Genomic DNA, 25,186 nt, shown 5'->3' with positions numbered 1-25,186 from the left:
TATTCTACCTAAATCTCAACATTTTAAAACATTTTGGCAATTTAGCACAAAAAAAACCCCACTTCTTTCTTTCCATGAAATGCTGTTAAAATGTTGAAGAAGCACAATATTACAAGAAGACTGCAGAGTGAATCAAGTTGTAATTGTGTCGGTCGTGTAAGTGTATTAATCGGAAGCCATATTGATCACGTGTTTAAATTCCAATTTTAAACCCGAAACGAAACGTCGCTTCAAGTTCCCGGCAAAACGAGCAGCTGTCGAATCTCCCGCCTCGCGTCTCGTCGTCATTGAGGACGTAATATCCGGTGTCGAGGGGGCTCGGCCAATGAGCATGGAGCCGGACGGGCTTGAACCAATCAGCGAGCGTCAGGCTGGCCGGAAACAGCTGCTTGGGTAGAACATTTGGCGCTGAAGTTGTCTTGTCTTTGCTGGCGTGCAAAAAAGAAGCGCGACGCAAACAACACGGGACTATTTTATTTCCCCCTTCAACGACGCTCACTAAAAGGTAAGTTTACAAACGCTTTTAAACTTATTCACATTTTTGGGGGGTACGTGTCGAATGCGGAAGTGACTCCTGTTTGATTGCGTTTGGCTTTAAAATGATCCAATTGTCCTCAAATATTTACATTGAAACGTCGTGTGGTGTTGAATATTACATCCAGTTGCGTTTTGTCGTCTTCTCGAGTGCAACTAATCATTTATTTTCGGCGGCGATAATCAGATCTCCTTTTATTTGGCGCCAAGCAGCAAACGACAAATTTGATCTCCCGCGCTTCTTTTTTAGTTTTGTTGCCTGAATGTTGTTGTGATCGCAAATGTTCAATTGTGTCAACGAGGACTCCATCAGAGTACTGCTCCAAGATGTTTTTGTGTCGCATATGGTGGGTCTGCATTACTTGCATGGTGAACTCTGACAGTGGATATTTAGTCGTAACCGGCAACTCTCCTGCTAGCGTTATTTTGCCGTGAACGGCTCTGATTGGTCAATCGCCGAACCACTGAGCGAGTTTTTCCCACAAAGCGTTCATTTTGTTTTGCGAAGATAAAGCCTTTAAAAAAATAACAGAGCAGATTCAAACTCGTGATCAAGGAATTTCCCGGCGATCGCTCGATGTAGAACAACAGTCACGGTTGCAGAATTTGTACTGCAGCGATTTTAACATCTGATAAGCTCGTATATAAGATAACCAAATGTATTCGGCTTCACAAATGCTGTGTAAACCCAATCCCGATTGAAGCTCATTTGAAACTCGGTCTAAACCTGTTTGAACCTTATTTAAAACGCGTTCTGAACTCGATTGAAACACTGTCTGGTCTTGTTCTAATCTCATTTGAAACAAAATCAAATCCAATTTCTAAGCCTGAATGAAACCCATTTAAAGCCTGTTCTGAACCCCTTCAACTGTAATATAAAAATAAAAAAAAGCAATCTAAACGTATTTCAAATGTGATCGAAACCCGATTAAATGAAAATGAGTCATGACAATTTTGATGCCACATTCACAAACATACCACTGAAAACTTTTACCCATCTTAAAATTTGAGCTAATTTGCGTGAGAATCTGCAATATTGTTAGTGCCAACTGGTATCAAATGTAATGTAAATAACCAGCGCACATGCGTAAATATGTTGTCTGATTTCCCGAAGCTCAACCATAACGCCGAGTGTCTTTTTTTATTTCCATTGAAGGTTCGGAGATGCCGAGCACTCGCTCGCAGGCTCACACGCAGCCCGCTCTGTCCTTCCCCAGACGCAAATCCGCCAGGGTAACGTCCAAGCCCAAAAAAACCCCGACCGAGCCCGCCAAACCCGACGGGAAGAAGATGGCGCCGGATGCCATTCACGCCCCGCTGTCGCCGAGGCGGCCGGCTGCGGCGCCGCTTCCTGTGTTGCCCGGCGCCCCGCTGAGGCTTCCCCTCAGCCCGCGGAAACGCATGGGTAAGCGCCCTTTGAGCATCCGCAGTGTTATCCGCAATCCATTGGCAAAATAGTTGGCTATTGATTTAATTTGTGGTTAATGCATAAAATGGCCGACCTGATGTCAAATGATTATTTTTTTGTCCTGGTAAAGTTGACGACAACGCCCTCAACATGGACGGCGCTCTTCTGGCGTCGCCTCCCAAGCAGAGCAAAGCGTCGCCGCGGATATCGCCGTCATCGCACCGCCGTTTATCCTTTGACGAAAACGCCGACGTCTCGGTACGCCGCAAGCCCGCGCCGTCCTCTCCCGTCGCCGCCCCGTCGCCGAGGCGGCAGGAGTTGGTCTCCGGAAGTCCGGCGCGACCGAGTCCCGACAAGAAGAAGGCGGCGGCGGCGTGTCGACTCTTCGCCCAAAGTAAGTTTTTTTTTTTTTGTCTTGTTTGTGAATGTGCGACAATGGCTGACGGGAAGTTGCAATTCGCATTAGAATTTAGCTAAGTTTAATCATTATTCACAAATGTATTAAAAACTGTGGGTAAATCAGCTTGTTTGCAACCTGGCCCTGGTTGATCTCTTATACTCTGCTGCCACCTGCTGGCCATTTTTTTTGTAACTACCATTGCTTTAAGCAAACCTATTCAGGTCAGAGGCTGCATCAAAGCCTTCTGTAAGCTCTAGCATGAAAAAATTATATATATTTTTTAAAAAAACGTATAAATACGTTTTTGTGAGCAAATGAGTTGAAATCCATTTTGAATTCAAACCTAGACTGTTTTTGTCCTTTTTTTGCAAGACAAGAGTAGAGAGAATTTTTGCTTCTGTAGAAAACAACTTCTGCCTGATTTATTTATTTATATTTATATATATAAAAAGACTTAAAAACTGCAAACCTCGGTGCAATCTTAATATGAAGCGTGAACTCGTTTGATCTCAATTTGGTCTGAATGTGTCCAAGTGCGATTGAATCCCATTTGGAACGCAGTCTAAACTTGACCTTAATCTGTGCTAATCTGTCTTTTTCCCTTCTGGCCTCCCGTCAGAGCGCGACCTGGCGAGCGCCAAGCAGGCGCTGCACACGGCGACGCCCGAACGCCTGCTGTCCCGAGAGTCGGAATGCGCCGCCGTCCGGACTTTCTTGGAGCGGACGGCGGCGCGCCGGCTGCCCGGCAGCCTTTACGTCTCCGGCGCGCCGGGGACGGGGAAGACGGCCTGCCTCGACTGGGTCCTGCGCGACATGAAGGTAAAGCGCGACGCCGTTTCCTACGAAAGGTCAACGGTCGCATTCCGTTTGCTGACAAAATGAGCTAACCATGAAAAGAGGCTGTCATTGGTGTCGTTTTTTGTCTTTTTGTGGAGTAAAAAAAAGAAAAGAGGACTGTTTTTTTACGAATCTATTTTTGTGCCCCTTTTTTCAAGAAAAAAATATCATTAAAAATATTCTAGTTTTTTTGTGTTTTGTCACAATAGTTATTTTTTATATAGTTGATTTAAAAAAAATTTTTAGAAAATCATTTTTAAAAAGTGGGTGAGGCTTAGTTATGTGTTAATTTAGGCTAATTAGGTGTTCATTTTGTTAACAAAAACTGAACAAAAATAATTTTGTCATCACACGTTTTTCACCGGACTTGGACGAGACTAAAACTCTCATTAATAAACAATAAGCGTGACTAAATCGGTCGTCGACTGAAGACCAGAAAAAAATGTACTTCGCTTAATACAAATTGCATTCAAATAAATCTATGGACATTTTAGTTCTTAAGGAAAATGATACGATTTTGTCAAATCTTGTCTCTGTGATACGGTCATGTGACACACAGTGACACGCCCCCTTTCACATCTGCAGCTAGCGAGCGCAACATGCACGAACGCACGAGACAAACAGGAGGTGGATTCGCTGTGAAAAGTAAAAAAAAAAAAAAAAGTATTTCTAACGTAACATTTTACCAACGGCGAGAACGTTCCAACAATAATGCTAATCCGACCGCTAACTAACGCCGGCTAATTTACTAGCTGGTAGCACGTAGCCGCTTGTTGATATGCTGTCATTGTGTGTCAACAAAAAGATGGGAGAGAATTTCATGTGAAATCGTTTTAGATCTGAAATGTTCAACTGACAAAAAAAAGTAACAAGTACAGGAGTTAAATGTTTGTCCTGACAAAAACGTTGTCAGTTTTTGTTGACTCAAACAAGCCAATAAAATCGTTTTCTTGGACTAAAATAAAAGCTGGATTTATGGTCCTCTCAAAATGGACTAAATAAATACGGGATGAAGTTGACTATGATTCAAAACTAACAAGCGGAATTAAACTGGACAAAAATTGAGACTACATTTTAAAATGGAGGATGAAATTAACACTTTAGTGAGGCTTTTTTTTTTTTTTTTTTTTTTAAATAAATATACCTCCATGTGATTTTTTTATTTGGCTGTTGTGTGTTTGTGCCGTTTTGTGCTTTAGGAGGAGTTGTCGCACGTGCAGACGCTGACGGTCAACTGCATGAGCCTGCGTCGCTCGCACGCCATTTTCCCGCTTTTGGCCGAGAAGCTGAAAGTGTCCGCTGGCCACAAAGGTCTGCAGAGACACCTGACCGGGCCCGGACCCGCTGTGTGAGTACACGTTCCCACGCCGCGTGCGGGCAAAATCCGTGACGAACAACTGCTTGTCGGTGGCAGCAGAACCCTACTTTTGTCCAAATGAATCTCCTGGACTCACTTGAACGCGCACCAATATGTCACAGGATGGCGGCGAAGCACTATTTTTGTTTAAGCCCAAATTCCTGAACTCTCTTTAACTTAATTTCTTGGCACGGAAATGCTGTGAAATGGCGGCAGAGCACTACTTTTGCCCCAATAAAAGTTGGCCTCATTTCAGTTTCTTGGTGCCAAGATGGTGGAAAAGCACTGCTTTTGTCGAAATAAAGCTCCTCAAATCACGTCAACATAGTTTGGTGCCACCTTATGTTAATGTGGTTGACTCTCGATGATGATGATGATGATGATGATGATGATGATGATGATGATGATGATGATGTTGTTGTTCAGCTTGTTGGTTCTGGACGAGTTAGACCAGCTGGACAGCAAAACGCAGGACGTCCTGTACACCATCTTCGAGTGGCCGCATCTGCCCCAGTCCAGACTCTGTCTCGTCGGTACGAACGCCGCCGCCGCCGCCATTTACTGCTCCCGAATGATTTTGAGCAACTTTTCCGTCCCGCTATCTAAAAGTGCGCTTGTTTTGTGCGTTGCCGGTCGACGCGCTTTTGTGCGGCGCAGGAATCGCCAACGCCTTGGACCTGACGGACCGCATCCTGCCCCGCCTTCAGGCCAGGCCTCGGTGTCGCCCCCTGCTGCTCAACTTCCCGCCGTACAGCCGAGATCAGCTCGGCGCCATCGTGCAAGACCGACTCGCGCAGGTGACGAGCGCCAGGAAGCGATAAAGACGTGCATGGAAAACAATCAAGTTACAACATTCGTGATAGACAAAATATCAACTTGTTGCTGCTCAAAATGACTCAATATTAGCTATTTTAAAATAGTCAAAAATTGGCGGGAAATAAATTCAGCCATTAAAAAAAAAAAAAAAAAAAAAAGACTAAATATAAGACAATAACAACTTTCAAACACCCACAAAAGAGAAGGGGCGGACATTTTGAAAACTTTTTTTTTTCTCCTCTGTTGTAAAATGAAGTTACTTTATTTATTTTACTTAATTGGTTATTGGAATCATCGCAATCAGCTGCAGGCGAGAAAAAAAATCCATATCGTTTGGGCCCAATTTATGTTGTTAGAAGTAAATGACATTCATTTCCATATCAATCGATCTACAAAATTTTTATTTCTGCAAATATCTGCTGGTGTTCACGTTTTCAAATGACATCATTCCTGGGAAATCACAATGTCCCATCACAGAGACGGCCCACAGGCGACCGCTGCTCGACATGCTCTTCTCCTATTGGACGGTGATGCAAATCTAAGCTTGCGTCCGATTGGCCAAAGTCAGATCAAAGCATACGATTCGGATCAGTCAGAATTTATCGCACATTTGCAAGCCGATCGTTTTCCGTAAGTTGAGCGTTTGCTGTATTTTGTTGTGGTCAGGCGTGCGCGGACGGCGTGTTGGACGCGGCGGCCGTGCAGTTTTGCGCCCGTAAAGTCTCGGCGGTGTCGGGAGACGCCAGGAAGGCTTTGGACATCTGCAGGTGAGTTCTGCCGGACGCGCTGGGAGTCGATTGGTGGTTTGATTCCGTTTTTGGTTTGCGCGTTGGCAGGCGAGCCGTCGAGATCGTCCAAGCCGAACACAGGAAGAAGGCGGACCGGCGTGCTGGCGCAGGTTGGAGCCGCCGCCGCCGCCGTCACGTAAATGTTTGCGTTGTCTGTCGGTGTTGAAGTTGCACGTTTGTTTTTCAGAGGGGTGCGAGTCGGCCGGCGTGCCGCAGGTGGCGCGCGTCCTGTCCGAGGTGTACGGCGACCGCATGGCGTCGAGCGGCGGCGAAAGCTTCCCGCTCCAGCAGAAACTTCTGGCGTGCTGCCTGCTCATGTTGGTGCGCGCCGGCAAGAGCAAGGAGGTGCATCTCGGCAAGGTGAGCGACGGCGGCGCGAGTTTTGTTTGGACCGGCCGGCGCTGACGTTTTGTTTTTTGCAGCTCCACGAGGTCCACAGCCGCTTGTGCGCTCGCCGGCAGGTGGGCGGCGTCGGTCAGGCCGAGTGTTTGTCGCTTTGCGCGCTGCTGGAGAGTCGCGGCGTCTTCGCTCTCAAGAAGGCCAAAGAAGCTCGACTCACAAAGGTAACCAACGCGTCCGCGCACTTCCTGTTGAGCGGCGCCGATGCACAACTTTTGGCAGCAAAATATCTTCCGGTTGGCCACCAAACGCAACTTACTCTTGGTTATTCTGTTCACTTTGTTGACTTCCTGTGAGTCACCAAGTTGACTTCCTGTTTGACATCCAACTTCTCGTTGGTTAACAAATTGAACGGCAAACCCGCTTCCCATTGGCCATGTAACTCAACTTCCTGTTGGTCATCACGTTCACTTCCTGTTTGCCATCCAGCTTCCTGTTGGTCACCGACTTTCCGTTGATCATCAAATGGTCCCGTCGGCCGCCATCGTCGCTCTCTGCTGGTCTTTGCTTTAAGTTTGACTTCCTGTTTGCAATCACTTGTTGTTGATCGCTAGCTTCACTTCCTGCTGCTCGGATGTCAATTCTGACAGCAAAGTTTATTATCGTCAACGGAAATGATCCAAATTACTTTAAAAAAAAAAACGCCAACTCTAAATATAGTGAGTGTCATGTTTCAAAGTTGTTTTTGTTTTCAGGTGTCCCTGAAGATGGCGGAGGAGGCCGTCGAACATGCACTGAAGGATCGCACGCTAGTTGGAAGCATCCTGGCGGCGGGACTCCCGTGAATGTCGCCGCCGCCGCCAATTTCTTACAATTTTATTTTTTTAATTCTCATTTTTGCTGAGAATGTCGGACGGGTTTGTTTTTTTTAGTATTTGTGGTTGTCAAATCAAGTGACGTTGTTGAGAAAGTTGTTGGGTTTTTTTTAGCTTTCAAAATGGAGGCCGCGTGCGTGAGTGTCAGTAAAGCAACTGTTGGATCTCTTGAAATGTTTTTATTGATCGTCTTTACAGTAACATCAAAAGCGTGGAAATACTGTAAACGTTCTGCGAATGACGACGACAAAAAAGCTGCCAAAATGGAAAAAATGAAATCCACATTTTTGCATCAAGTGTAAAAACGAAACATTCTTTACGGTTACAAACGTTTATGCTAATTAGCGGTAGCTTCAGTTGCAAGCTTGTCACCAATTATACAACATTCAAAATTTCATATATATATAAATACATTTCACATCTACAATGTCAAGAAATAGAAATAGAAATAGAAATATATCCCGCCACAGTCGGTGTTTGCATAGTTTTACGGCAGCTTTCGGTCACGCGCGAAAACTGGAGGCAGCAATCAAATGAAATGAAGATAAAAGCCTCAGCACTTAAAATGTGTTGCAATCAGTACAACTCCGCCCCCAACATTGTATTTAATTTAAGTTCCCATGAAAGGATCAACAAGAAATACAAAATTTTAAAACTGCCTTTTATTATTCTTGTATCAGTAGTTGCTAATTTTGTATTTGTAATTTAGTCGAGATTTGTATGATAAATATGAAATATAGGTTTTACGTTATAATTTGACGAGAACTTTTTTGTGTGTAAAAAAGATTATTTTAATTTGAATTTCCCAACAGTAACTACATAAATAATAAACACAGCACAGTGGATAACACAAACTAGATACATAATAAGTGATTAATATGAAACAATACGCAGTTGAAAATCCCTATTAGAAACCCAAAGACTCCATTTGTAGTCCTCTACATTCAATTTGCTTTTTGGCGTGTTGGAAAATGGATGGAGTGGCGAGCCCCGACTTTTATTTTACGTTTGTGTTCGCCCACGAGAACTTGGCGGAGGCCGCGTGCAATTTGGCAGACGGGCCAAAAAAAGACGCCGCGCTTGCTTGCTTGCTTGGGTTCGTTTCTTGCTACGCTCGCGTAACGTTTTGCAATCTTGAGCGCGTCATGCTTGACATGATTTTTCAAATTAGGGTTAAGAGTTCAAAACGGATTCTTCAAAGAAGCGGTTGGGTTCAAAATTATGATTCCAATTGTTCAAACGAGGCTTTTTAAGTAAGGTTTCAAATTAGGATGAGTCTTTGGACAAATGAAGCTTCGTGCGGTGGAAATGTAATCCAAGACGCGCCACATTACAGGAATCGGAAAATATCGAGCTTCGTTTTCCAATCTGCGCGTTTGGGTTCGTTTCAAAGTATGGCTTTAAATTACGGTTAGAGTTTTGCTGGTGTTGGAAAGTAGGGCCAGGGTTTCAAGAACTGTTAAGGTTTTAAATTTGGGTTCGGGGTTTGAAGACTGGTTTCACATTTGTGTTAGTTTCAAAGTAGGGTTTAAGGTTCGGGTAAGGATTTCAAGGGAGGGTTTCAAATAAGAGTTACGGTTTTGAATTAGGGGTTCAAACGGCGCTTCAAAGTCGGCTTCCCCAGCAGGGTTGGGTTTCAAAATATTAGGGTTAGAATTCAAAGTCGGGCTTTAAAATAAAGTTTGGGTTACGGTTTTAAAATTGGGTTTGGTTTCAAATGGGACGTCAATGCTCAACTTATTCACCAACTCGTGTTTCCTTGAAATGTTCTTTTGACTTCAGAGTAACACATCTTTTGTTTATTGATGGAATCTGGACATCATTTGTCGTCTCGTACCATTTGGATAGAAAAAGTGCCGACTCATGTGGAAAGTCGACGACACGGAGTCGAAATGCTTTTTGTTGTGAGGCTGCGTCCGTTTGTTGTTGTTGTTGTTTTGGGGGCGTGTCCCGATGTCTACCTGACGCGTGCGGAGAAGCAGCGCATGTACTCGGTGACCCAACGCTCGTCCGCCGCCGCCACAGCGATGGCCGTAGCGGAGGCGGTCATCTGACGGCGCTGCGAGCGTCTCAGCTTGTCCAGGTCGGCCGAGCGAGAGCGGCGGCGATCGGCCGTCGCCGGGCGCTTGTCGGGAGGACGCGTCGACGTCGTCGTCTGGACGCTCGCGTCGCAGCGCTCCCTCTGGAGACAGACGGAAGTTCACAATGAGTCATTCAGTCGCACTCGTGACTCAGGGTTTTTGTCACGTCCCGGGCCCAAGCGAGGTAACGGGTTAGCTTTCACTAAGAACGCTGGCGTGACGACCGGGACCTTTCCCCGCTGGGCCTGGGGTTCGGGGGTGCCGGCCGTCCTCCGGTTGCCCCATCTCCCCTTCTGCCCCCGGTGTTCCGTCCCTCCAAATATCGAAATCCACATTGGTCGGGCCCGAGTCACGTGTTCACATTAGCTTAGCATCGGCTTAGCACTAGCATTAAGAACTTACATTGTTGGGCGTTGCGCCTTTCATGACTTGCTCGTCTTCGCACGGGTTGTCCCTGGCGCCCCCTGGTGGCGGTTGGCTCTTGGCCCGCTCAGGTTTGCGGGTGGCGAGTGACTTGTTGCCATGGTAACCTCCCTGCTCCGAGCGAGGCGCGCTGCGACGGCGTCGTCTCTGCACCGGCTCCGGCTTGGCAGGATCTCCGTTCGAGTCCGGCGAGTCCGCAGGCCCGTCGTCGGTGTCCGGCTCGTCGGAGGCGCCGCTCACGTTTGGAGGACTTGAGACGGCGTTTTCGGTCTGCGCCATTTCTGTCGCAAATCCAGACAACATTGACTGGCGACCAAACCGTTGTTTGTCCAGCTGACATTGACTAACATTCATTAAAAAAACAACAACAACAGTTCATCATTCCATGTTGGCTGGAGGTGTCAAAATTAATCAATTAATGCGCAGCTAATCTGTTATCAAATTAACTGGCAAAATTGAATGACGTGCCTCTGATTATCGATTGAAAAATGGATTCTAAAAAATATTTGAGCCCTACTGTTCGAAAGAGCCACGACTCCCCGTTATAAGTGGTTTCCATGGCAACGCGCGGCAGGATGAAAAGACACATTTTTGGATGCACGGAGCGAGCTTCGGCGGGTTCGTCACATGATCAAGTCGGGGTCAAGTTTTAACCATAAACTTTCCACTAGGAAAACAAATTGGTAACGAACGTTCCACATTTCGCAACCTCCAGCCCCGTTATCGCACCTGCCGGCGCCGCAGGGTCCACATCCGTTGCCTCCTCATCCTCATCCCGATCCGCTACTGGCCCCGCCGGCCCGGCATCGGGACTGGACCTCGGCCGGTTGGTCTCGGCGGCGGCGGGCAGCGGCGCCACCCGGTTGTGTCCCGGCCGGGACGCGGTCCTGGGCGTGGACTGGCCGCTGGACAGCGCAGAACCGCCCTCCCAGAACCAGGGCTTGTGCGAGTGCTCCAGCAAGCGGCGGGTCAGACGGTACTTGAGCGAGTCCTCGTAGCATTTCGAGAAGGTCTCCCACTTGGGCTCCCGGAACTTCTTCATGTACTCCGTTCGGACTTTCTTGGTCACCATGGCGACGGGCGCGGCGCCGCTGCAACGGCATGGATGCAAACGTGAAATGAAAACCTTCTCCCAGGCTCGGTTGGTCACAATAATTTACAAACAACCTATTAAGGCTGCAGCCAACGATTATTTTAATAATCCTGTATTGTCTAAAACAGAACATGATTTCAAATTGACAGAGCAAAGCAGAAACATAAATTATGATTCATTTACTGGTTTGGTCTCTCACATCACTTGACAGTTTTGTTTTTTTTTAAAGAAGGAGATGGTTGTTTTCCAAAGTAAAAGCACAATTAGTCTGATCTCAAGAGCACTTCATAAATCTGATATTTATTGTTTGGACGCTGACCTTTTTAAATAAGTTATCCGAACACCTTGAGAAGTATTATTTAGTTGACAAAACGCTTAAATGTGAATAGTGATTTCGACCTTTTGCAGCGGTTCACGGCAAGCGGTCCCAGGTGACGTCACCTGCCAGGTACATTGCCAGGCCACGCCCCCCGATTTGCTGAGCTGGGCTTAGTGGATCTACTCCACACGCACCGTCACGTGACCCGCAACCTGTCAGCTTCAATGGAAACGACATCCATTATTGATTATTCACCTGAGCTGTTCGCGTTATTAGGCGAGTCGTGGTAATGGTAGTCTTTTTTTGGGGGGGGGGGGGATGGTCCCGAAAACGTCCTTATTTACCCGAGTTGAGGTTCTTGTACGATTCTGAAACGCTCAGCGCGCCGTCGAGCTGGTTTGGAAACACGACAAGGCGTTTAAATGGCGACGCTGGCGAAAGCGGGAGCGAATTTAAAAGAGTTCCACTCACACAGAACCCCCTCCCGGGATGTAGTTCGGGCTGCTGCGCGAACCGCTTGAGTGGCTTGAATGCCGATGGCTAAAGGAGCAGCAGCAGCATCGGTCCGGTTCTGTTCAGACCCCCGTGGGGCAGGGGGAGCTCAAGCTCGCATGAGTGGAGGCAACGACTTCCGGTTTGGCCCTTCAGTCGTCGTATGAGGCGGAAAGAAAAGAAAATATGAGACAGGACGTAGAAATCTTCATTGAAAAAAAATATATATATATATCGGGTTCAACCTTTATTAGGTCAAGCAACCGCCATGGAACGAGGTTACATCACATTAATAATCTACCTGCAAACCAAATAAAGCTTGGGAAATGGCAAAAATAAATAAATAATATTGTCCAAAAATCTATATCGTCCTGTGTTTTTTCTTTTTTAAGACAAAAAACGTTGTGCTTTATTTAGCTTGACTAATTTCGGCGACGACTGCCGCCTTCCTCAGTCAAGGTAAAGCACAACCTTTTTTGTCTTAAAGAAAAACCACAGGACGATAAAGCTTGGGAGAGTTCAAGTTGATGGTTGTCATTTTCTGCATACCTTAGTTTAAACCTTCAATAACTGTTAATGCACTCTCACCTGTAATTAATTATTATTTTTATTTTATTCAATGGGACGGAAACTGGGCACAATATGATTGTGATTGCTTGCAGAGTTTTGTGAACAAGCCGCTTTTTCTCTCTCCTCTGTGAGCAGTTAGCGGGGGGTAAAAAAAAAAGGGGGGGGGTCCAAAAAGACGGGTACGCGGATGCCTTTGCATTATCCTGGAAAAAAAGTGTAGACTACATCCCATGGGTGTGTTCTAAAAATAGCTCACCAGTGATAGGACACTGACTTACTAAGAAGAAATCAAGCCGAAAAAAGTTAACATCTATTCATTTATTTAAACTTAACAATTAAGCTTGTACATGTTTCTTAATGTACCAAGTATTCTATATTTTGTTGAAAAAAAAACCCCAGATTGTGTTCTGTGACAAAAAGGCTGTTCACGCAAATATTTCAAAGAAGAGATTTTTTTTAATTGCATTCCAACAAGCCAAATGTGCATGCAGTACCTCTCCCAGACTTCTTGGTACAATAATAATAATAATAAGTCATAATCAATGTATATGACTGATGCATATGGTAAGAATCGATGGGGACGGGTTACTAATAAGCAATGGCTTCTACCCGTCAGCCCTTCTTTCGGATGCAATGAGTCCGAAAGGAAATAACGAATAAAACAAACAAACACACCGTATGCCACATCCCGCGGCATTTTCGCTGTGGAGACAGAAAATAACGTGAAACCAAACCAAGGCGAAGGCAACGCAAGATGGCAACCTTGGCTTCACTTCCAAATGGTGAATGAATGAATGTGTCCGTGTGGCAGCATTAGAGTGCAAATAGTTAAACTAATGCGTCCACATTCAGTGAATTGGGATGCAATTATCATTACTTCAGTGTCATTTTGTTGTGGCATTATTGTTGTTTCAAACACGGTAATGACATTTACTATATCCAGAACACATTGTGCTTCACACTCCAGTCAAAGGGTGTCGCTAGTGAGTCTTGACGTTTTGTGTAACGGTAGCAGCCAGTAAACAACAAGAAGGAGAAATATCTGCGATGGAGGCTGAGCTGGAAGCGAAACGAACGGATGGAGCCCAAGAGAAAATCAATGTCCTCCTTGTTCGACTGAACTCGTCCGGAGTGGAAGCAGTCGTGGATCACTGAGGACCGGAGGGATATGCAGTGAGTGGAAGCCGGTCGCCGGTGCATTTAAAACTCGCTAAACGTCAGAGCCACTTGCCGGCTGGTGCGGGCGGGCCCGTCGGTTGAGGAGCCAAGTTAGCCATTAGCTCGGTGGGAATATGTTAACAGTAACACCCACAAAGATGGAAACTTGGCATCTTTTACACTTCTGTACTTCTACGTCACGTGTTGTTTCGCGTTTCTTAGTTTGAATTCACAGCCAGTTGAAAGAACGCATTGGTCCCCCTTTTTACGTCCACGTGTTAGCCGGCTGCGTTGCTAATCGTTTTTAAAGATCTGTAAATGAACAAATCCAAACAAAACATGGCGGTCATTTTAAAAGCCCCCTTGTCACGTTCGTTTCTCAGCCATTATGTCTCTTGGGTCAATTCCATCCACCTCAAAGTGTCCGAGACTCCATTGCTCATTTCGATCAATTAGTTTTTATTGGAGAACAGTTGTTTAGTAATTATAATTATTACAGCTTCATAATTAAGCCGGATGCCCTTACTATGTGTGTGTGTACAAACAAACAAACAAATAATAATAATAATAATAATAATAACAAAACACATGCTCCAAGCAGACCAAGAGAACCTTAAGCATGCTTTTATCTCCAGCAGACTGGATTATTGGAACGCTCTTCTGACTGGACTCTCTCAAAACAAGAGCATCAGACAGCTGCAGCCTTTATTCAGAACTTCAGAACGCTGTAGCTCGGAGGTCAGAACATACCAATCCAGTCCTAAAGGCTTTACGCTGGCTCCCGGTCAGCTGGAGAATAGAGTTCAAAATTCTGCTACTGGTCTATAAATCACTGAATGGTTTTGGGTCCTCCTGAATATATTCAAGGAATGCTGATTGAATATAAACCCAGTTGGGGCTTTGAGATGTGAAAACTTGGGTCAATTAGTGGAGGCCAGAGTTCAAAGTAAACATGGTGAAGCTGCATTTTGCTGTTATGCTGCACACAAATGGAATTGAAGTTGCCCAGAGTGTAAATGCTTTTAAATCCAGGCTAAAACCTTTTTTTCTTTTACCTTTTGATTAAGATCTTCTGAACCAGTGATTTCCAAACTTGGTCCTCAAGGGCCGGAGTTCTGCAGATTTTGGATGTTTCTCCTCTTCCCCAACACACCCGAAGCTCAACAGCAAGCTCTGCATAACCTCGAGATTACACCGCTTGCGTGTGTGTGTGTTGCGGGTCCGCTCCGTCTTGACTGCGTGCTCCGGACACGTCAATTTCATGGACAAAACTCACCGGTTGCGCACAGCAGCGGTCCGGCAGCGCCGTCGACGACAACTTCCCGCCTCGTGTCGCGTGATTGCGCGCAATAATGTGGCATTAAAAACAAATTCTGTGCTCAACAGAGAAGCAGAAAGAGACGTGGGTTTCCTTTGACTGAAGCTTTTTTTCCTGACTTTTTAATATTATTTTACCATGGGTAAGTATCCTATTAAGAAATACATACTCTTAATACATTTACTGATTCCATAATGTTTGTTAAAAAAAAATTCCCGTACTATGCTGAAAGCCTACAGTTTACCTACTTTCTTTGTTGTTGTTTTTCTCATTTTGGATTGCAAAAGAGGATCTGGCGAGTGTTTTATTCTGAAAAGTAACCAGAATTGTTTATTTTGAAACTGCGTCGGTCTTCCTGTCCCGCTCGATGCGTTCTGTGCTACTTTGCCATTTGACGGATGCCGACGGATGCGTCGTCCGGCAAAAATAGAAAATCGTTCTAACCGTCCGGCGTGTGCTCCGGCGCGACCGAGCTGATCCGCAGCACATATGCAGCCTATGTAATTTGAACAAGTTGATAGCGGCCGAGCGCATCCGCAACGCACACACATGCGGTGTAATCTCATGTTATTTTATTAACCGTGCTTCCGTCATCGCTTTTGTAGTCACTAGTTAGGTTTGAAATTCATAACTATTATTTAATTGCATTGATTGCCCTCAAAAGGCTGTGCAACAAGAAATGTTGATTTTATTTTTTTTAACATTCAGTTGAAGCACAATTACAAAACCTTGTGTAATTTTCGTTGGTTAATTGTCATTAAGTTTTCATTTATTATTGCTTTTGTCAGATTCAAGTTATTTCTGTATCAGTTGAGGGCTACAAACAATTGTGTGTCGTTGAACATTTTTTATCTCACAGCCTCTGTCTGCCATTTTGTCCTGTCACATGCGTGACGAATAGCGTCCATTAGACGGATAAGGCTCATCGAAACCCGGTCGGCAGAGACCATCGACCCGCCCGTTATGTTCGAAGCGGAAACGTTGGGGTCTTCGTGCTGACGCGTCCGCCATCCTCCTAAGCGTCATTCTGTTTTGCCGGCAGGTCATGAAGCGAGTCCGCACGGAACAGATCCAGTACGCTGTGGCTCAGTACCTCAAGCGCAGGCAGTATGTGGACTCGGCCGACGGCGCCCTGAAAGCCACCAAACTCTTGCAGACAGCCGAAGAGATGGCCGCCAGCCTCACTGGTGAGTTAAAATTCAATTTGGAAAAAAAAAAAAAAAAACTACATACAGAGCCACAAATCAAATCCTTATCATATTCTTATATTGGGAAGAAAGAAGACATTCTTAAATTGTGCTTATCTGACCTAACATGTAAGATCAAATTTTGATATTATGACGTATCAGACACAAGCCCACCTTGGCTTTTACTCTTGACAGGATGCGGTTGTCGAGTTGACACGGTGGCTGCAACAGGCTACCGCCAGGTGGTGCTATAACACCACTCGGCTATTAGTTTCCAGCAGGGTTGGGCAAGCTTTTATGCTCAAGGGCAGGGCTGGTTTGGCACCAAAACATCCACTCAGGCATTTTGAATTAGGCCCAATGGCACGTAGTTCTCCCACTGAACTGCTGCTCCCTTTAAATTTTGGGGAGGAAAATATTCATTAAATATCACCACATCGGCCCAACGACCACTTTGGATTTTTTTTTTTTTAAACAGACAGCTATCTCATAAATGAGGTAAAAATAAATCATATTTGTATTTTCAATATGTAATTCATTATATATAAAATACTTATATAGTTAATATCAGTTATCAATCCAAAGCAGAACAAGATTGTTGTAGTTAATGAAAGCAACGAAATGACTCAAATTGAAAAAATATTTTCCTTAACAAAATTCAAATGAAAGCACTTAAGAAACATTTGATGTCAATAAAATGAACTAAAACTAAGTGGTTGTAGCAAAAATGTTCTTCGTTCTGTGCTAATTGGATTTATTTGAATTATTTCAATGTTTCTGTACGAGTTTACAGAAAAAGGAATTTCTTATTGTGACCTCTTTTTAAAATTTTGCACACAACAAATATTCCACGTATAGATGCCAAAACTAAAGGAATACAAAGCATTTTTGCAAAATGACAACCTGCTCTAAAAATGTATTACAACTGAATTTAAACCACAAAAGTCTAAATGAAATAAGTATCATTTAAAAAAATGCAAAATTCATATAACCCTGCATCAGAAATGCCAAAAAGTAACAATAACTTTTGACCGTGTGTGTGCGTGCGTGTGTGTGTGTGCGCACAGTCCAGAGCGAGTCGGGGTGTGCCAACGTGGTGTCGGCGGCACCGTGCCAGTCTGACCCGCAGCTATACGAGTCGCAGTACGCGCGGCTGCGCTGCTTTTTGTCAGGTTGGTCGCCGCGCATTCCTGCTACGCCGCATTCCGCACGTTTACCGTCTGCTTGCCGCGCGCTTCTTACCGTACTTTGGGATTCTTTTAAATTGCCGGAAAGCTGCAAAAGTGGACGTGGGTTTGTTCTCACAATTATCTTTTGTGCTGAATACAAACTGACATGTTACAGACCAAAGCAGTAATGAAGCAAGCATATTATTGGTGTTAAAAAACAAATTTATTAATATTAATAATCAATTAATTTGTTGATTTTTTCCCCCCGTGTTATTTCATAGATTACTCAAATAAAAAAAAACATTTTTATCTCTGTTCAAAAACAGGATCATTTACTGATTATTTAAAATTGGCAGTGCAGAAAGTACACAAACATTGAAGGGCTACTCGACCCATTGAGACATTTTCAGCAGTAAAAAGTGAATATTTTATCCAGAATTTATTTTTCATGTACCTTAAAAAAAAAAACTACTAGCTGTCGACTAAAGATGACATCACCTGTGATGAGGAAATAGGTAACGACCAATCACGGCTCACCTGTTCTGGGTTTGGTCAGCAAACTGAGCCATGATTGGTCGTTACCTATTTCCTCATCACAGGTGATGTCAACTTCAGTCGACAGCAAGTGGAAAAAAAGTTTTTCGCGGTATTAATTGTACATGAAAAATAATGAAGTTATCAAAGTAATTCTGGACAAAATATTCACTTTTTACTGCTAAAAATGTCTCAATGAGTCGAGTATCCCTTTAATTATGATACAGTTACTGGATTTGTCTGCAACATGTCGGGAAAAATGACACAATGTTGATATTGTTAAAGCAAAGATACTCAGTCTGCTTTCATGGAAAAATACAGAAATCGCAGAACATTTGTTGAGAAACTGACATTTTGATGATTTGGACCATTGCGAAATAAAAAAGCTAACAAAAAACGATCAATCGAGTCATCCAAAATAATTCTCGATTCATTTGAAAACTGATTAGTTGTCATTGCACTACGAGTTTTTAAAAATCCGTTTGATCGATGAATCGACAAAATAGATTCATGGATTATTATGTGATTGCTGACGTTGTAATTTGCCGCTTCAGAAGGCGACATCTCGTGGGCGAAGGAAGTGAGCGCGGTCCTCTACCCGCTCTTCGTCTACCTCCACCTGGACATGGTGCGCTGCGGCCCGAAGTCGGCGGTGGACGGCTTCTACGCGCGCTTCCACGCCGCCTTCCTGCAGGACGGCGACCAGCGCGCCACCGTGGAGCAGCTGCGCCACGTCCTCGCCGCTCAGGACGTGGCGGCCAGCCCGCGGCTCAGCGCCTTGCTGCAGCACAAGTACGTGGTGCGCCTCAGCGAGGGCGCCCACGGCTACCTGCTGCGCTACCTGCAGAGCGACGACAACAGCGCCATCTGCAGGGTCCTCGGCGCCCACTTGCAGCTGGAGGTGAGTGCGGAGAGCTCTCGCGCCATCTTTGCCGTGAATGCGACGAGAAAGATTCTTCCGCTACTCTATTCTGCACAGTAATAGAATGACTGCGTCTCAATAATAACGCTTTCCTAATACGAGTGGACTTTTGGCTTACTAGTGCGCAATTGGTGCCTTTGTTTTTATTTTCTGGCAACATTGCTCAGTTTTTTTTTTTTTTTAAATGTGGAAGTCAACCTTAAACATTTCTTGACATTAATATGTTATATGTGACCTCACTCGTCTAAACATGACATTCTGATGAATATTGCATTTGTGGAATATGATTTAAGCAGAAAAAGTTTATCCATCTCAGGGGGCGGCCATTTTGCCGCTTCACTCGTATTCCACTAACGCAATATTAACCAGAATACTGTATTTAGTTCGACTAGTGGGGCGACATAGAACGTTGCTGTCAAGAATGTTTTGGGGTTGACTTCCCTTTTAATTGGTTTTAGTGTTGGTATTAGTTTTTTTTTTGTGTGTTCATGTATGGAGTATTTGTCGAGTGCAAGTTAAAAAAAAAAGAGTAGCGATAGACCAATATGTTTTTGTCATGGCCGATACCGATTATTAGTAGTTAAGCACACAGATAACCCATATTTGGAGCCGATATTAATTTTAACTTAAAGGGAAAATATTGGCATAAACATTTTTAAAACTACAAACTCCAGCTCTTTTTTTTATTTAGTCATTATTATTTTTTAAGTATATGTTTATTGAACATCGAAAAATAATGTAGTTAAAAAAATATTCATTTTTAAAATCTAACAAAAAGTTTAGGGATCTTCCAGAGGCAAGTAGCATGTCTTTAAAAGTTCAATAAAAGCTTAAGCAAATGGCTCCCTATTGTTTGCTACAGTAAATAAAGTTATTTAACATTTCTAAATATCTGAAGTATTAAAATGTTACTTACCTTAGTTTTAATTTCAAACAAAGACAGAAATGCAGAGAGTTCCCAGGGTCAGAAGCATATATGAAAATGTATATAATTAGTTCCGATTTTAGTTTTTTCCTGAACACGATTCAAAATGGATCTATTATCGGCCGATGCCGATATTTGTCAAAATGCTGAATATCAGTGCCGATAATCATCTCAACACTAAATATTGTATAACAGCGTAAGTTGCAATTCTCAAACGACTGTTTGACCTTCTTTCTTCTCTACGGACGTTCAGCAATAATAAAATAAAATAAAATAAACACCGGAAGCTCATGTTTGATGTAAATTAATATTAATTGATAAGTTGAAAATGAAGGCAATTTTCACTAGAATTGAGTTTATTTAGTACATGTTTGTTATATTAACCTCGATAATAGGGAGTAAATACACAAACCTTTTCCATAGGTGAGCGCCTCCAGGCGAACCGACTACCAGCTTTACGGGGCGGTGACTGCGACCGCCCCGTCCACCGGTGCCCCCAACCCCACCTGGGCGGGAGCGGACGGCGGCGAGGACGGCGGCGAGGCGGCGGCCGAGCAACTGCCGGCGGGCGCCCCGCCAAATGATGCGGCCTTGGAGGCGCTGCGCGACTGCATCAAGAAGGTGCGCGAGGGTCCGCCCTCGCTCACCACCGTGTGCTTCTACGCCTTCCAGCACACCGAGCAGCTGCTCAACACGGCCGAGGTGTCGCCCGACAGCCGCCTGCTGGCCGCCGGCTTCGACAACTCCGCCGTCAAGCTGTGGAGCCTCCGCGCGCGCAAACTCAAGGCCAAGCCGCACGTGGCCGACGTGTCGCGGGTACGACTGGCCTGCGACGTCCTGGAGGAAGAAGTGAGTATCTCACGTAAAGCCGTCAATTTGGTCTTAGTTTACAAGATATCAAGTAGATCGAGTGCCAAGAATGCCAAAGTAAATAAAAACGGATCAAAAAAATATACAGTAATTTAAAAAAAATTATGCAAAAAAAATTATGAAAATGGAAATAAGCAACAACAAAAATAAATAAATACAAAAATGTGGAAATTATATATTTAAAAAAAAAATGCATTATCAATCAATAAAAAATGTTCTGCTTCAGCATGAAATGAGGGGGCGGTCCTAAGTGTGTCTTGGGTCGGACTATTCTCCGTTGCAAACTGCCTTTGGACGATGGAGTGTTCGCTCACGCCCACCGATCGGGTCGACCAACAAGAAATTCTCGAGTGCTTGCATGAATGAGGGCCCCAGCAATGGACGAGAAACGTGTCCACCGTCACCGCAACTTGCCACTTGAATGTCGACTCGCTCGACAACTTCACACAAGTTCCAAACTCGGAAATGTATTTTTAGTGTATTTAATGTCAAATGTACTTACTGAAAATGTGTATTAGTTATTTGTAGGGATGACCCGAGTCCGAGTCACCTCTTTTTGAGATCAGCCGATTCCAAATCCCGATCCGATACCTCGGCATTTTATTGAGGGGAAAAAATGTTGTTGTTTATTTATTTATTTATTTTTATTATTATTATTTAGACAATGGTTAAACTAAGTAAAACATTTTAACCCCCTTTTTTTTGGCACATCTATGAGTTACTCAAAGGGCTCTTATTAACCAGTAAAAAAATTACAGTAGAAGACTTGAGGAAACTATTTACTTGCTTGTTTTTTTATTTATTTAAATGAACACATGCTGATGACTGTGGAAGCTCCCTGCAATTTTTGTGATCATTTTAAAACAAAGCTTGTTTAAAATGAAAAGAAAACAAAATGTTTTATTTTGACACTTAATATTTTCTCTTTTCCTGCAAATGAATATCCTTAACAACTAATCATCGATATCAGCCTTGAAAAAAACCCATATCAGTCTATCAGTAATATATTTGTGGTGATTCGAGAGAAATGAATGATGACGAACGCTGTTTTTGTGTTCACAATCATTCGCTCATTTTGTGCCAGCCAATCAGAAGAAGAGTTGACTTGCATTTTGAATGTCTACGTTTCTGTTTTTGTTTCTTGCCGCTGACTTTTGTGGCGGCCTGCGCCTCCTCCGCAGATGGACGAGGAGGACGCGCCCGGCAGCGAGATCAAGACGCTGCGCGGCCACAGCGGCCCCGTGTTCGGCACCGCCTTCCTGACGGACAGCTCGGGCCTGCTGTCCTGCTCGGAGGACGGCAGCCTGCGCTACTGGGACCTGGGCAGCTTCACCAACACGGCGCTCTACCAGGGCCACGCCTACCCGGTGTGGGACGTGGACGTGAGCCCGTGCAGCCTCTACTTTGCCAGCGGCTCGCACGACCGCACCGCCCGCCTCTGGACCTTCTCGCGCACGTACCCGCTGCGCGTCTACGCCGGCCACCTGGCCGACGTGGACTGCGTCAAGTTCCACCCCAACTCCAACTACCTGGCCACCGGCTCCGGCGACAAGACGGTGCGGCTGTGGAGCACGCAGCAGGGGGCGTCGGTGCGCCTGTTCACCGGCCACCGCGGGCCCGTGCTGGCGCTGGCCTTCTCGCCCAACGGCAAGTACCTGGCGTCGGGCGGCGAGGACCAGCGCGTCAAGCTGTGGGACCTGGCCTCGGGGGCGCTCTTCAAGGACCTGCGGGGCCACGCCGACAGCGTCACCGGCCTGTCCTTCAGCCCCGACAGCAGCCTGGTGGCGTCCTCGTCCACCGACAACTCGGTGCGGGTGTGGGACGTGCGCAACGGCCACGGCGCCGCGCCGCCCGACGGCTCGTCCGCCGAGCTGGTGGGCTCGTACGCGGGCAGCGCCGGCAACGTGCTCAACGTGCAGTTCATGGCCTGCAACCTGCTGCTGGTGACGGGCAGCGCGCGGGATTAAAGCCAAGTCTCGAGGGCAGGGGTGTCATATTCAGGTCCACAAAGTACACACCCTGCCACAGTTTGGCTTTAGCCACAGGTGCTAGCTAGCGAGCGCCCTAGCAGGTAAGCGAGCACTCGGGGAGCTCGCTAGCTAGCGCCTGTGGCTAAAGCCAAACTGTGGCAGGGTCTGTACTTTCTGGACCCGGATTTGCCACCTCTGCTCGAGGGCGAGACGGATTTTCTCCTTTGCAGGCAAGAGGAAAAACAAATGCCAAACATGGTGTTAAATAACTAACTGAGGCCTTACTTGAAATATTCTTGGATCGTTGTGAGGTTTGTACAAACAAGGTAGGGTGATTAACATCCTTGCAAAGCAGCTCTTCTTGTTCTTGGAAGATGTATGTGATCTATTTATAGCCTTTGTGGAATAGCAAACAAGCAAATGAATCCATCCATCCATTTCCATTCATCTCAGCCATTTTGTCTTGTACTGCCCTCTGCTGTCGACTCAAATTGATGTCAAAGTGCCCTCGGGCTCGCATTGCGAACGTCACGGGTGTGGTCTTCAATGGAAGACCGAAAACTAAAAAATAAATAAATGACTAAAAGTAAAAATAAATATGGATATAAAAAATATAATTCAAAAATCAAATCCGAAAAAAATAATATAAATGGAAATAAAAACAACAAAAAAGTACATATATCCCTAAATAAATAATAGTGAAAGTAAATACACAAATAAAAAATGTCGTTGGTCGAGTGAGCGGCTCGACGAGCAAGAAAATCTCGCTGGCTTGCATTGGAGCGTTCTCGCAATTGGACGACTTTCTTGTCCACTGTCACTTCGACTTGTTGTCGAGCAACTCAAGTCGCAAGTTGTGGTGACAGTGGACAAGAAAGTCGTCCATTGCTGCAGTTCTCCAATGCAAGCCGGCGACACTTCCTTGTTCGCCGAGCCGCTCACTCGACCATTGAAAGGCTGTTTAGGACCGCCCCCTCATTTGAATAACATTTCGCAGCATGAAATAAATAAATGTGAGAGCAGAGCATTTGTATTTATTGGTTGATATTTATTTCTATTTCTATATTTTTGTATTTATTTTTACGTGTATTTTATTTTAAAATTTATAAAAAAAAATTAAAATTTAATTTTTGAATGATATTTTTTCTATCCATTTAAATTTTCGCTTTTAGTCATTTCTTTAAAATGTTGGCAGTTTTGGTCCTCCATAGTCTTGTGACCTTGTCAATGCCAGCCCGAGGGCAGCAGAGGGCAATGCAGGGCAAAATGTGTCAGCACCTTGAGAATGACAAAAACGAGACGGGTTCATCTGCTTATTTCACCAATGTAATATTCATCTGAATATTGTATCAAGACTCGCGGTGGGGCGGGCCCGGCGCACAGAACGTATCGTTCCAAAGGCCTTTTTTTTGCTTGGAGTTCCTCTTGAACATTTTTGCAGTTGTTGCTCAGTCCTGCCTTGACACGTTTGGATTGTCAGCATAATCAGATGAGCGAAGGGGGAAAACAAACAATTGTGACGTGATTACAAGAGTTGTTAAAGGCTGTTTAGCATCTTTTTTGCACCGGCAGCCTAACATGAGCATTTTAGCTGCCGGTCCAGCTCAAGTGGATCGTTGCCGTCGATGGCTGTGAATGAATTCATGAACGGAATGCAAGACTGGTGGCGTTTAACGTCCTTGCCCAAGCGACGTTGGAAAATGAAGTAAACATCGTCTATTAGGATTTTTTTTTTAGTGGTTGAATTATGTCCAATGTGCAAGTCAATACCCCGTGGCGTTGTGGGGGGGGTGATGCTGTCTTTCACATTTAGCCTACAAGTGCATTTGAATGTACTTGCAAGTTCGTTCCAACGAGTTTTCCAGTCAAAAATGTTTCGTGGCTGCTCCGCACTTCCGTACGAAGCAACTCGGCATCTCTTAGCAAATATCGGATCATGGCGACCTTCAAACAAACAATTGGGAGATGAATATGAAAGTTGTGGCGCCGTCGCAGCTCGAGTCCTTCTTTTGACTCGTTGGGATCGTCGGGATGGGGAGAAATAGAAATACAAGGTCAAGCGGGTTCGTTGCTTTCTGTCATTTAGCGGGAGACGGTTTCATTTGTTGTTCCTGTCGCGACATGCCGCTGGCTTAGATGATAAACAAAAGGAGGCATTCATTATTTGTACGCGAGAACTAATTGTCAGAGCAATTACGTGAATTTGGAGGATTTCCGGCAGCGCACTTAACGCTGTCACGACACTTGTTGGAAATCCACGACGTAAATGTTCATCACTTCTGTCGAGTTTTGTTCAGAAGATAAATGTTTCTGTTGTTGTTGTTGTTTTTTTGTATATTTCACCACATAGTCCCACACAAGAAGTGTAAATATCATAAAATGTATTTTTGCAATTTGCTGCTTTGCGGGGGCTCGAAAGATGCATCCTTGTTTTTTTTTTTGTTCCTTTTGGATTGTTTTGATGTTTTTTTTTTATTATTATTTTTATAGAAAGTTGTTTGTCCGGACGGTTCGGATACTTGTCAGCTCTCAATTTCTCCGTGAACTTTTGTCACCTCTCGCGGCATCATCAACTTTCTAATAAATCAGGCGCCATAAGAAGTGATCCCGCCTGGTGACTGACTGGCAGAACACAAGAAACTCAAAGCAGACATTCATTTATTTCAGGCAGCAATCAACAATATATCAATTTCCTTCCTTTTCTCGGTCTCTCCTTCGGTCTCTTGAGGCCTCCCTGATTTTATGTTTTTTGGATTTGTCGGGGTCTGGATGTTTCTTGGGCTGGGGAGGAGTTCTGGTGG

The 25,186-nt window shown here is 44.7% G+C and overlaps 3 protein-coding genes across 5 annotated transcripts; 2 read left to right on the top strand and 1 right to left on the bottom strand.

Moving 5' to 3' along the window:
- Window positions 1–52: 52 nt before the first annotated feature.
- On the top strand, window positions 53–7,884 carry cdc6 (cell division cycle 6 homolog (S. cerevisiae)). 2 transcript variants are annotated; one of them, XM_086082391.1, is made up of 13 exons: window positions 53–505; window positions 1,691–1,939; window positions 2,073–2,336; window positions 2,962–3,029; window positions 3,069–3,161; window positions 4,379–4,527; window positions 4,963–5,069; window positions 5,194–5,333; window positions 6,019–6,119; window positions 6,189–6,250; window positions 6,328–6,500; window positions 6,563–6,703; window positions 7,235–7,884. In XM_086082391.1, exons 2-13 carry the CDS (start codon window positions 1,699–1,701, stop codon window positions 7,322–7,324), a joined length of 1,629 nt encoding a protein of 542 aa, XP_085938517.1. In that variant the 5' UTR covers window positions 53–505; window positions 1,691–1,698; the 3' UTR covers window positions 7,325–7,884. The 2 variants fall into 2 exon arrangements, with proteins under 2 accessions (XP_085938517.1, XP_085938516.1); XM_086082390.1 differs by having other exon boundaries at window positions 2,962–3,161; window positions 7,235–7,881.
- On the bottom strand, window positions 7,519–11,913 carry ccsapa (centriole, cilia and spindle-associated protein a). 2 transcript variants are annotated; one of them, XM_086082394.1, is made up of 6 exons: window positions 11,742–11,913; window positions 11,615–11,663; window positions 11,351–11,489; window positions 10,588–10,949; window positions 9,838–10,139; window positions 7,519–9,536 (listed from the first exon to the last, which is right to left on the bottom strand). In XM_086082394.1, the coding sequence occupies exons 4-6, from the start codon at window positions 10,928–10,930 to the stop codon at window positions 9,312–9,314; spliced, it is 870 nt and encodes a 289-aa protein (XP_085938520.1). In that variant the 5' UTR covers window positions 10,931–10,949; window positions 11,351–11,489; window positions 11,615–11,663; window positions 11,742–11,913; the 3' UTR covers window positions 7,519–9,311. The 2 variants fall into 2 exon arrangements, with proteins under 2 accessions (XP_085938520.1, XP_085938519.1); XM_086082393.1 differs by lacking the exons at window positions 11,351–11,489; window positions 11,615–11,663 and having other exon boundaries at window positions 11,742–11,912.
- A 1,448-nt stretch (window positions 11,914–13,361) lies between these two features.
- On the top strand, window positions 13,362–24,990 carry taf5l (TAF5-like RNA polymerase II, p300/CBP-associated factor (PCAF)-associated factor). Its single transcript, XM_086082965.1, has 6 exons — window positions 13,362–13,505; window positions 15,851–15,995; window positions 17,063–17,167; window positions 18,253–18,599; window positions 19,969–20,394; window positions 21,597–24,990. The coding sequence occupies exons 2-6, from the start codon at window positions 15,854–15,856 to the stop codon at window positions 22,380–22,382; spliced, it is 1,806 nt and encodes a 601-aa protein (XP_085939091.1). The 5' UTR covers window positions 13,362–13,505; window positions 15,851–15,853; the 3' UTR covers window positions 22,383–24,990.
- Window positions 24,991–25,186: the final 196 nt, after the last annotated feature.

This window comes from Leptonotus elevatus, chromosome 8 (assembly GCF_054856555.1).
Source record: "Leptonotus elevatus isolate MCC_2025b chromosome 8, RoL_Lele_1.0, whole genome shotgun sequence".
NCBI classification, from domain to species: domain Eukaryota; kingdom Metazoa; phylum Chordata; class Actinopteri; order Syngnathiformes; family Syngnathidae; genus Leptonotus; species Leptonotus elevatus.
Note: the sequence above shows the minus strand (reverse complement) of the source record. Positions and strands in the feature narration are given on the sequence as shown.